The sequence below is a fragment of the Panicum hallii genome, chromosome 7 (assembly GCF_002211085.1).
Source record: "Panicum hallii strain FIL2 chromosome 7, PHallii_v3.1, whole genome shotgun sequence".
In the NCBI taxonomy this organism is placed as follows: domain Eukaryota; kingdom Viridiplantae; phylum Streptophyta; class Magnoliopsida; order Poales; family Poaceae; genus Panicum; species Panicum hallii.
Window position 1 is genome coordinate 30,867,435 of NC_038048.1, and position 12,529 is coordinate 30,879,963.

The 12,529-nt window shown below is 48.2% G+C and overlaps 1 protein-coding gene, 1 non-coding gene and 1 pseudogene across 2 annotated transcripts; all 3 read left to right on the forward strand.

The window, feature by feature from the left end:
* The first annotated feature begins 907 nt into the window (after window positions 1–907).
* LOC112900621 (probable GABA transporter 2) lies at window positions 908–3,035 on the forward strand. The gene is made up of 5 exons (XM_025969464.1): window positions 908–1,354; window positions 1,469–1,655; window positions 1,756–1,886; window positions 1,998–2,234; window positions 2,333–3,035. The coding sequence occupies exons 1-5, from the start codon at window positions 908–910 to the stop codon at window positions 2,726–2,728; spliced, it is 1,398 nt and encodes a 465-aa protein (XP_025825249.1). The 3' UTR covers window positions 2,729–3,035.
* A 1,308-nt stretch (window positions 3,036–4,343) lies between these two features.
* On the forward strand, window positions 4,344–7,714 carry LOC112900622 (annotated as a pseudogene).
* A 1,077-nt stretch (window positions 7,715–8,791) lies between these two features.
* LOC112901822 lies at window positions 8,792–8,928 on the forward strand. The gene has a single exon (XR_003230399.1). It is a non-coding gene; the product is annotated as a small nucleolar RNA Z247 (small nucleolar RNA).
* The last annotated feature ends 3,601 nt before the right edge of the window (window positions 8,929–12,529 follow it).

A 12,529-nucleotide genomic window follows, 5' to 3' on the forward strand; every position in this document is an offset into this window, starting at 1 on the left:
CATCCAACCAATCAGTCTCATAATTTCCTTTCTTTTAAAGAGGCCAGAAGCTCTAGCAGATCATCTAAGAGAGGAGGTGAGCATCCACGCAAACGCGGGCGGGTTGGCTCCAGCACCTGGGGAGCCAACCATCCGAGCTAACGCTCGGTCTCATAATATGAAAAAGAAGGAAAAGACTAACCTGGCACATATTGCAGATGGTGAAACACATCGGGTAGAGAGAAGGGTAAACAGCATCCATATAGAAGAAAAAAAATTATTAATATTTAATTCATGGTTTTCCTACAAATATGGTCGGTGGTAATAAATAGGATACTATATAAAAAATGTCTTGGAACAAACACTACTACGAAAAATTTTTTTATGGGCAGATAAAAATATATTTTTATGGGCGGGTGCGATACCCACTTCCTACTTCTCGAAGCTAAAAATTTGATTTTTAGGGGTGGGTAACGCGCCCGTCTCTAAAAATAATTTCTAGCCGCCTCTAGAAATCGATTTGTATGTACGGATCACGGCATGATCCGCTCCTACAAATCGATTTTCAGAAAATAAAAATAAAACGAAAACAGCAAAATAAAAAAAAGAAATATTACAGCCAACTGGCCATCATCTAAAAATATTGCTACAAATCATTTTTTACAGTTAAAAACAAAACACACATACTAATGTCCCCCTACACACAAAATCATCGAAATGTAGCACCAAAGTTGCAACGTGGTCCTCTTCTCTGCTCGATCGGATCATACTATATTTTTCTGCTGAGTCATGTGAGAATTTCTGTATCATTTTTTACCTCTTAGGATTGGCATCACATGAGGCTTATCGAACGAGCCTCTCCATTTCATTTGTATAAAGATCTATGTTGCATTCATCACTACCCGCAAGCCCTCTCGACCAGCACGACATGACGGTGGCTGCAGAGCGCCCCAGCATGCCGCCGTCCTCCGACGTCGAGACCGCGGCCGGCAGTGGCAAGCCGGCGGCGGCCGACGCCGGCGCGGCCTTCGTGCTCGAGTCCAAGGGGACGTGGTGGCACGCGGGGTTCCACATGACGACGGCCACCGTGGGCCCGGCGCTGCTGACGCTGCCGTACGCGCTCCGGGGCCTCGGGTGGTGGCTCGGCGTCGCGGCGCTCACGGCGCTCGCCGCCGTCACCTTCCACTGCTACCTCCTCGTGTCCAGGGTGCTTGACCGCTGCGAGGCCGCTGGCCGCCGCCACATCCGCTTCCGCGAGCTCGCCGCCGACGTCCTCGGATCTGAGTGGGCGTCGTACCTGGTGCTGGTCGTGCAAACCGCCATCAACGTCGGGATTAGCATTGGGAGCATCCTGCTCGCCGCTGACTGCCTACAGGTAATGTATGTGCTTTCCTGATTAATTTCTTAAGCCTTCCAAACCAAGGATTTGTGCTAAAATTGCTCGGAGGCTAGACACAGGCTTTCATATTGATTTCGAACAAATATTCAGATAATATACTTGCACGTTGCGCCACATGGCCACCTGAAGCTGTACCATTTCGTCATCGTCGTCGCCGTGGTGCTGGCGCTCCTGTCGCAGATGCCGTCGCTGCACTCGCTGCGCTACATCAACTTCGGATCGCTGATCGTCAGCGTCAGCTACACCATGCTTGTATCGGCTGCTTGCATTTGTGCAGGTACGTGTTGTCAGATGATGATGGTTCCTAATACATCTGATCATGGTGCGAAAGATGCAATTCCTTTTTGCTAAAGCAGTGATGCCGTTCTGATGCACAGGTTTGTCGAGTAATGCTCCACCGAAAGATTACTCGTTGAGCTCATCCAATTCTGCGAGGACCTTCAATGCGTTCCTCTCCATCTCCATCCTCGCCTCCGTTTTCGGCAACAGCATTCTGCCTGAAATCCAGGTTGACAAATTTTTTTGGTGCAATCTTCAGAACTTTCGGTGTTGCCTGCTTACCTTGATTCAGAAATAAACCTGATGACGGCCTCTAAGCACGTACGCTTGACCGCCGCAGGCCACGCTGGCGCCGCCGGCGTCGGGGAAGATGGCGAAGGCGCTGGTGCTGTGCTACTCGGTGCTGTCGCTCACGTTCTACTTCCCGGCCATCACCGGCTACTGGGCGTTCGGCAACCAGGTGCGGTCCAACGTGCTCAAGAGCCTCATGCCGGACACGGGCCCCTGGCTCGCCCCCAAGTGGCTGCTCATTCTCGCCGTCGTCCTCGTCCTCCTCCAGCTCATCGCCATCGCCCTGGTGAGCAGACACAGCCTACATCGCCAATGGCTCGTGGTGATCCGCCAAGATTCAACAACTCTGAACATATGGGACGCCCATCCCATGTGCATTGGCAGGTGTACTCGCAGGTGGTGTACGAGATCATCGAGACCAAGTTGGCGGACGCGGCGCGCGGGCGGTTCTCGCGGTGGAACCTCGCGCCGCGGGTGGCGCTCCGGACGGCGTACGTCGCCGGGTGCGCGCTGGTGGCGGCGATGCTGCCCTTCTTCGGCGAGATCATCGCCGTGGTGGGCGCCGTCGGGTACATCCCGCTCGACGTCGTGATCCCCGTCGTCATGTACAATATGGCGCTGGCCCCGCGCGGCGGCGGGCGGCGGTCGCCGGCGTACCTGGCCAACGTCGCCATCATGGTGGTCTTCATCGGCCTCGGCCTCATCGGCGCCGTCGCGTCGGTGCGGAAGCTCGCCATCAACGCCGGCCGGTTCAAGCTCTTCAGCAATGGGCTCTCTTAAGCATTTTATTATGGGCCTAACCCTCGGCCCATCCATTGTGATCGTGTGAAGTTCGACCCGACTTGTCACCCGAATAGCACACTATCCTCATCCAGTACCCATGCCTATGTGTAAGTTGACTATCAATGGATGATCAACAGAAGCAAAATAGGCCATTTCTCATAGCCAGGCAAACAGAGGAGGATGGATGATTTCTCCCTCCCCTCACTGAGTCTTGCTAGGGAGATGGTGTACGCTAGCAAGCACAGTTCTTGATGATAGACAGCTCCAATGAACTAACCTGAAGCAATATCCACATTCTTAAAGAAACCACAAGCTTCATGTCAGTGTTCAGCATGCATGCCTGCACACATTAGTCAGTAATGCACTTTGATTTCCTGATCCACCAGTTTTGTGTCAATTTGTACTTGAGCTGATTGGAACTAGGAACAGTACGCTACCGGAGACGGCATCTTTGCCGAGTGCAAAAATTTTTGCCGAGAGCATTTCGTCGGGCACTCGGCGAATAAGACCTTTGCCGAGTGCCGCACTCGGCAAAAAGAAATACTCGGCGAACAATAGATTTGCCGAGTGTCAAGCGCTCGGCAAACAATAACACTCAGCAAAATCTGTTTTGCCTAGTGCCCTACACTCGGCAAAGACAGACACTCGGCAAAGCTCCGTCAGTTGCGAATGACAGCAAACGGTCGTTAGCTTTGCCGAGTGTCGGTATCGCGGACACTCGGCAAATGTGTGATTTGCCGAGCGCTTTTTTTGGACACTCGGCAAAACATATTTATTTTTTTTCCTTTTTCAACCCAAATTTTTTCTATTGTGATTTTAGATTACCTTGAACTACATATGCAAGTTTGGCACATTAATCGAATTGTTTGCTATATTTAGTCAATTTATTTCATTTGATTGAATTTGTTGGAATAAATCAAATTTGAATTGCAATTCATTCAAATAGTGGAAAAAAATGAATCGGAAAATAATATTCATATTATTGAGCCTACTTCGACACCTTATCCATGAATAGACAAGAATTTCAAACATCTCATGTTCATGAAGCATGACCACAAACTTGGGGTCCGATTGTTTTTAAATTGTATAAAAAGCAAATTTGGTCAGAAAATCATGAAACTTGCCCAGATGTCATAATATCATATGTGGACGCTATGATAAAAGTTTGGCTAGATTTTGTGAAAGTTTGTCAGGTACGATGCTTAACACCTAGTTGGCCTTCACATGAAATTATGAGACTTTTTTGGACATGCTTCGGTTTGTAAGCATCATATGTTACAACTTTCATGAAACTTTATCAAATTTTTATCACAGCCTCCACATATAATATCATGACATCTGGGCAAGTTTCATGATTTTCTGACCAAATTTGCTTTTTATACAATTTAAAAATAACCGGACCCCAAGTTTGTGGTCATGCTTCGTGAACATGAGATGTTTGAAATTGTTGTCTGTTCATGGATAAGGTGTCGAAGTAGGCTCAATAATATGAATATCATTTTTTGATTCATTTTTCTCTACTCTTTGAATGACTTGCAATTTAAATTTGAATTATTCCAACAAATTCAATCAAATGAAATAAATTGACTAAATATAGCAAACAATTCGAGTAATGTGCCAAACTTGCATATGTAGTTCAAGGTAATCTAGAATCACAACAGAAAAAGTTTGGGTGGAAAAAGGAAAAAAATAAATATGTTTTGCCGAGTGTCACGGAATAACGCTCAGCAGATATTGTCTTTGCCGAGTGTCCAGTTTGTGGACACTCGGCAAAGGTTGCCACATTTCAATAGTTCACGCTGATACGTTGAAAAATAAAAGAATAGGAAACTTTGCCGAGAGCCCGTGATCGGGCACTCGGCAAAGAACCCTTTGGCGAGTGCCCGTATTCTAGCACTCGGCAAAGACCTTTGCCGAGTGCCCGTGATCTAGCACTCAGCAAAGGGTCTTTTATTCCTTGGTAGGCTACCCGAACACTTGTGCACTTCGTCGGCTCTTTCGTTCCTTTCCTCGCCTAGCTCCTCGCCGCCGCGCCCCAGCCCCCGTCGCCGCCCGACCGCCGCCGTGCTGGGCGCTGGCCAGCTGCTGTGCGTGATGGCGCTGGCGGCGTCCGCGCAGCCGCTGCAGCCGAGCAACATGCAGGTCATCACCATGGAAGGCAAGCGCATCAGCAAGTTCACCTGCGCCGACGCCAGGAAGAACTCCAACCGCCCAGGATGCACGGCCACCTGCCCCAACCGATGCCCCAAGAAGTGCCTCGTCCTCTGCCCAACCTGCAAGATCTTCTGCCGTGAGTACTAGTGCTATGCTATATATATAAATATACTATCTGGATTCGATCTCATGGCATGGCAATGTGGCATGCACACCTCTTATTATGCAATTCAATTCAGTGTGCGATTTCTACCCCGGCGTGTCGTGCGGCGACCCGCGCTTCACCGGCGCCGACGGCAACAACTTACTACTTCCACGGCAAGAAGGACTGGGACTTCTGCATCCTCTCTGATGCCGGCCTCCACATCAACGCCCAGTTCATCGGCAAGAGGAACCCAGCCATGAGCCGCGACTTCACCTGGATCCAGGCGCTCGGCATCCGCTTCGCGCACCACTACCTCTACGTCGGCGCCGCCAGGACCGCCCGCTGGGACGCCGCCGCCGACCACCTCGCCCTCGCCTTCGACGACGAGGACGTCGCCCTCCCGGCCGCCGCCGGCGCCTGCTGGTCCCCGCCCACCACGCCCGCGCTCTCCGTCACCAGGACCGCGCACGCCAACACCGTCGTCGTCGAGCTCAAGGGCGTCTTCCGCATCATGGCCAACGTCGTGCCCATCACCGCCGAGGACTCGCGGGTCCACGGCTACGGCGTCACCGACGACGACAGCCTCGCGCACCTTGACCTCTGGTTCAAGTTCTACGACCTCACTGACGACGTCCACGGCGTGCTCGGACAGACCTACCGCCACTACCGGAGATGGCACTTTGCATACACTTTGCCGAGTGCTGACCTAAGACACTCGGCAAAGAGCATACACTTTGCCGAGTGCTTCTCTCAGGGACTCGGCAAACGTCCGTCATCGTTTCTTCCGCCGTCACGTCCATTTTTTTAGCCGAGAGCAGGATTAGGCACTCGCCAAAGTCTTTGCCGAGTGCCCGACAAAAAACACTCGGTAAGAGGAAAAGGCCTTTGCCGACCCTTTCTTTGTCGTTTCCTCTTTGCCGAGTGCAACACTCGGCAAAGGGTTTGCCGAGTGCTTATGTTGTTTTGCCGAGTGTATCAGACACTCGACAAATGAGGCTTCTCCCGTAGTGGTAAGTAAGTTGAGTGCAGAATCAGTTCAGATGTATATGCATACATCGTTTATTTGTGGCAAGAAAGGAGGCTCCTATCTTGTAAAAAGCCAAAACTTTTTTAAAAGCAAAAAAATAAAACGTGGGGATAGAACTCAAGAGTGGCTGAAAGAACTTGTAACGATTGAAATGTGCTCAGCCGCAGGTACGAGCTGTTGTTCTAACTATATCCTCTATCTGCTATGGAGGAAGTCAAGTATGCTGAATTGTGTTGGGTGTACAAATTATATTGGTCACCATAATATATGCTATCATACTTTTCTCATTATTAGCAAAACATAAAAAAAATTCATGGAAAACAGAAGCATCATAGATGGGGTGCAATGGTGCATTATGTCTCTTTATCATGTAATATTAGGTGGGATAAAATTTAATGGCCAAAAACAAGTGGGGGTAGTCGTCAATGGCAAACATGGACCAAAACAGTGATGTGTGCAACGGCATTTTATACAAGTCTAAAGCTAAATGACAATATAGGTTCTTAATTTACTAACATCGAGGGTTAGATCAGACAAAAAGGTGGTCCATTTTCTCCATTTATATTCAGTTTGATAGCTTATTGCCACCCTTAAATGACCCTAGTGTCCTTCCTTCGTTTATTTGTGGCAAGAAAGGAGGCTCCTATCTTGCAAAAAGTTATAACTTTTTGAAAAGAAAAAAAAATAAAACGTGGGGACAGAACTCAAAAGTGGCTGAAAGAACTTGCTTGTGACGATTGAAATGTGCTCAGCTGCAGGTACGAATTAATAAGTGGTACACTGAACTTGGTTCAAAGAAAGAAGGGCAGAACTAAATTGCCTCATTTCCGCCCCTCAAAAATAAATTGCCTCATTAGTGGCGGGCGCGAGGAAAAGAGTCCTCGGCGCCTAGGTTTTCCTAGGCGACTCGGGGTGTGTTACGGCGACTAGGGTTTCCACCGTTCCTTCTCCGGTTTCCCTTCCCCTCATCCCCGATCTGCTCCCTCACAGGATCTGATCGTCGAGTCCACGTCCCATCCCACGTTTGTGTCCACGTTGAGATCTCCATTTGGAGCCCAGACCAAATCTGCTAGCCTTCCTAGTCGCCGGTGTTTCCTGATGTCTCCTTTTTTCCACGTGACGGTGATATGGTGGCAGCGTGATGGAGGCGTTGGAAGGGATGCTAAGTGGCATGAAGTTGTCAGCGGCAGAGAGGAAAGGCATTCAGGTGGAGGTGGATGATGGTGGTCGGGTTGGATCTGCTGAGCCGATGGCCGTCGAGAAGGTGCTCGCAGAGAAGCTGGTTCACGTGGATGGCCTGGCCAATGCACTGGGGAAGATCGGGTGCTCGATCAAAGGCGTCGCTTGCAAGGATCTGGGTGAGAATCACTTTCTTTTCACCTTTCATCAGGCGGCGGGGAAGAGGCGGGCGCTGGAGGAAGGACCGTGGATGTTTGGAAGAGATCTGGTGGTGATGGCTGATTTTGATCCCACTAAGATGATGGATGAGATGGAGTTCGCTTTCGTTCCGATGTGGGTTCATGTTCTGAAGCTGCCCTTCGGGATGATGAAGAAGACGACGGGGGAGGCAATCGGCAAGGAGATTGGTATTTTCATGGCTGTGGAAGCGGATGATGATAGTCTGGCGAGATCAGACTCGATATTAGGAGGCTACTAATGAGGGGAGTCACTGTTTTTGCGGGAGAAGATGAGAAACCTCTGTGTGTCCCTTAGAGTACGAGTTTCTCCTATATTTTTGGTATACTTGTGGTTTCATTGGCCACACCGACAAGCTCTGTGAAAAACAACTCGCAAAGGGGGAGGTTCAGCATTATAATAAGAGTCTGAGGTGTATACCTGACAGAAGGAACAGATAAGATGGTAATGGTGATCCATATAGTGGTGGGCGTTCTGCTGGCACTTGGAGGTTGGGGTTGGGGGGGGGGGGCGGGGGGGGGGGGGGGGTAGCAGGGTTAGCTTTGGAGCCCCGGGCAATAGAAATTTTTCTGGTCGTGCTAGAAGTGATGGACCTATTAAAGATAGAAACTCTTATCTATTCTGAATATATAATTTTCTCCTTTTGGAACTGCGTCTCCTTGTCGGTTGCGTGAATAATCACGCTTGTAATCTTACCAAACTTGTACTCTCCTGATGCTATATAAGTCGAACGCCCAGGCCTAGCGAGGCAGGCTATTCACAGCAATTAATATGGTATTAGAGCCAAGGAATTTTTCTTGAAACAATATCTTCTTCCTCCTCCACCACTACCTCCTCTCAAACCGGTTCTCTGGCATCATCTATGGCGTCCTATTTTGCCCCAATTCCCCTACATCGTTTGATGAAGGCCAATTATCTTGTTTGGCGTGCCCAGCTTCTGCCCTATCTTCGAAGCACTAAGCTCCTAGGATTTCTTGATGGCACGATCCCTCCCCCTCCTAAACAGATTGCCTCCTCAATTGAAGCTGGCACTGATCTGGTATCCAATCCAGAATATGATCGGTGGTTCCATCAAGATCAACAAGTGCTAAGTGGACTTCTTTCCTCCATGTCTGAGGAAATTCTTCGGGATGTACTTGATGCTGGCACGTCTAGGGAAGTTTGGAACATCTTGCAACGTATGTTTGGATCTGCAACTCGGGCTCGTGTTGTACAGATCCGTACTGATCTTGCCACCGCCAAAAAGGGCGATCTATCGGCTGCTGATTATTTTTGTCGCATCAAGGGCTACGCTTCTGAACTCGCTGCTGCCAATTCACCTCTTTCTGATGACGAGGTGACCGTATATCTCCTTGCTGGACTCGGTCCAGATTATGATTCATTTGTCACTTCTATGACGACGAAAGATGCTCTTACCCTTGATGATGTGTATGCCCACCTGATAACGTTTGAAGCCCGTCAACTCAAGCACCACTCCGATCAACAGCTGAATGTAGCATCATTGGCACACTTTGCAGGTCGCAATTTCCGTGGCCGTGGCCGTAGCCGTGCCAGAGGATGTTTTACTCCTTCAAGGGGTGATGCATCTTCAAGATTTGCTAGTGATCGTCGCACCTCCTCGCAGCCCCCGTCTTGCCAAATCTGTGGCAGGGAAGGCCATACTGCCGTTCGCTGTTGGCATCGGATGGATGAAGCTTATCATGAAGACCCCTCTGCTTCGGCAATGGTTGCTACGTCCTCTTACAAGATTGATCCGAACTGGTACTCTGACACAGGAGCTACTGATCATATTACTAGCGAACTTGATCGACTAGCTGTTCATGAACAGTACAATGGTGGTGATAAAGTTCATGTGGGCAATGGCACAGGTTTGCGTATTTTGCATACTGGTCATGCTTCTCTTAGAACTGCTTCTCATTCAGTTGCATTGCGTAATATTTTGCAAGTACCTGAAATTTCCAAAAATCTACTTTCTGTTCACAAACTTGCTCGTGACAATGACGTCTTTTTTGAATATCACCCTTGGCATTTTTCCATTAAGGATCGGCAGACGGGGGCAAGTCTTCTGGACGGGCAATGTGAGGCTGGCCTTTACCCACTCAAATCCTCCGATGTTGCTACTCTTAATCAAGCATTGCTCAGCGAGTCTATCAGCCGTGTTCAATGGCATGCACGACTTGGACATCCCTCTTTCCAAACTGTTCAATCAATTTTGCGTCTGAATAATATTTCATTTACTAGCGAGTCCTCATTACCTGTTTGTAGTGCATGCCAAGTAGCCAAAAGTCATCAACTACCCTATGTTACTTCAGTACATCAATCTTCAGCACCTCTACAAATGATCTTCTCCGATGTTTGGGGTCCGGCACCACAGTCTGTGGGCGGTTTTAAATATTATATCAGTTTCATTGATTATTTTAGCAAGTTTTGCTGGGTATACTTGATGCATGATCTCACTGAAGCCCCTTGCATTTTTCGTGAATTTCAGCTTCATGTTGAGCGCCTTTTAGATGCTAAGATTAAATGCGTTCAATCTGATTGGGGTGGCGAGTACCATAAAATGCATAACACATTTTCCGATCTCTTGGCATTGCTCACCGTGTCTCATGCCCACATGCACATCAGCAGAACGGTTCTGCTGAACGAAAACATCGCCATATTGTAGAAACTGGTCTTGCCCTCCTAGCTCACGCCCACATGCCTCTAAAGTTCTGGAGTGAAGCGTTTCTTACAGCTGCCTATCTCATTAATCGTCTTCCCACTCGTGTTATAGATAACACCTGTCCACTAGAACGACTCTTTCACCAGTCACCCAATTACTCCATGCTCCGAGTGTTTGGATGTGCATGTTGGCCTCACCTCCGTCCTTACCGGAAACAAAAACTCTCTTTCCGTTCAAAACAATGCGTTTTCATTGGCTATAGTTCATTACATAAAGGATACAAATGTTTAGATCCTGAGTCTGGCCGTGTCTATATTTGTCGAGAGGTCATCTTTGATGAGCATGTTTTTCCTTTTGCACAACACTCTTCTCTTGCTAATTCATCATCAGATCCTCAGCCTAGTTCACTATTGCGCACCTTGCATTTAAATGATGGCAGTTCTAATGTGCAGCATGATCTTATGCAATTCCCACCTGTGTGTGCTAACCATTTGGATACAGAAACTCCAGAGCACCCTGTCCCTGCAACAACTTCGGGATCGTCGCCACTGCCTGCCGCGGTTGCACCAGTACCTACGGTATCATCCACCAATGATGAGCCTATCGTTAACCTCGGGACTCTGTGCTGCCCACGCCTGATGCTGCTGCACCCAATCAGTGCTGTCCCCTGGTGCTGGTTCCGAGTACAGCGGATTCTAATTGCGCTCAGCCTTCGGTCCCGGCAGCCCCTGATCATACGCTGGCGCATGATTCTGTGGAGCCCACCTCTCTGGTTCTGGCTAATGGTGATACTTCGGCTGTTCCTCCTGTTCACCGGTATGGCATTCGTCTCCAAAATCATATCAGATGCCCAAAAATTCGCACCGACGGCACTGTTACGTACTCTGCAGTCGTGGTATCTACTGAACCAGATTCTCATACTATTGCTCTTGCTCATCCGCTTTGGCGCCAAGCGATGAAAGATGAATTTTAGGCTCTTATGCAAAACAAGACCTGGCATCTGGTACCGCCGACTGATGGCCTTAATGTGCTTGACTGTAAATGGGTTTTCAAATTGAAGCATAAGTCTGATGGCTCTATTGATCGATACAAAGCCCATTTAGTGGTGAAAGGTTTTAAGCAGCAGTATGGAGTTGATTATGCCGATACTTTCAGCCCGGTTGTCAAACCTACTACAATCAGGTTGCTTCTCTCTTTGGCTGTTTCTCGTGGAACATTCGCCAAATTGATATAAAAAATGCTTTTCGTCATGGTGTGTTGAATGAAGATGTCTATATGCAGCAACCTCCGGGGTTTGTTGATGCTAAATATCCCAACTATATTTGCAAATTGGATAAGTCTTTATATGATCTTAAGCAAGCGCCACGAGCATGGTTCTCGCGCCTTAGCTCAAAGCTCATACAATTGGGTTTCATAGCTTCTAAAGCTGACGTCTCTCTCTTTATTTTTAATAAGGCCAACATCCAAATTTACATGTTGATTTATGTCGATGACATCATCATCATCAGTTCCTCCACGACGCCACTAATAAATTGCTTCTTCAGCTTCAAGAGGATTTTGCAGTCAAAGATTTGGGTTCTCTTCATTATTTTCTTGGCATTGAGATGGCTCATCATCCTCATCGCCTGGTCTTGACTCAACGCAAGTATATTCGCGATCTTCTAGCCAAAACAAACATGTTTACATCCAAAGGTGTGCCGACTCCTATGCTCCCTATTGATAAACTGTCTCTTGATGGTGGCAAATTGTTGTCTCCTGAGGATGGCACAAGATATAGGAGCGTTGTGGGCGCTCTTCAATATCTTCTATTGACAAGACCTAATTTATCCTTTTCTGTTAATCGGGTCTGCCAATATATGGCCGCACCTACCACTTTACATTGGGCTGCTGTGAAGCGAATTCTACGGTATCTGCATGTAACGTATGTTTCATGAAGACTGGTTCTTCTCTTCTCAGTGCTTTCTCAGATGCCAACTGGGCTGGTAATCCGGATGATCGGCGTAGCACTGGAGGCTATGCTGTCTTTCTTGGTGGTAATCTGGTGTCTTGGAGCTCTAGGAAACAATCAACAGTCTCCCGTTCTAGTACTGAATCAGAATACAAGGCGATTGCTGATGCTACAGCCGAGATTATATGGATACAAGTTCTGTTACGTGAGCTTGGTATACTGCATGATCGTCTGCCTACACTTTGGTGTGACAACCTTGGGGCCACCTACTTATCGGCGAATCCTATTTTTCATCGGCGTTCTAAACATATTGAGGTAGATTATCACTTCGTACGTGAGAGGGTTGCAGCTCATCAGCTAGACATTCGGCCGATCTCCACGAAAGTCCAGCTTGCTGATGCGTTTACTAAGCCATTGGCAGGTCCAGCGTTTACACATTTTCGGGA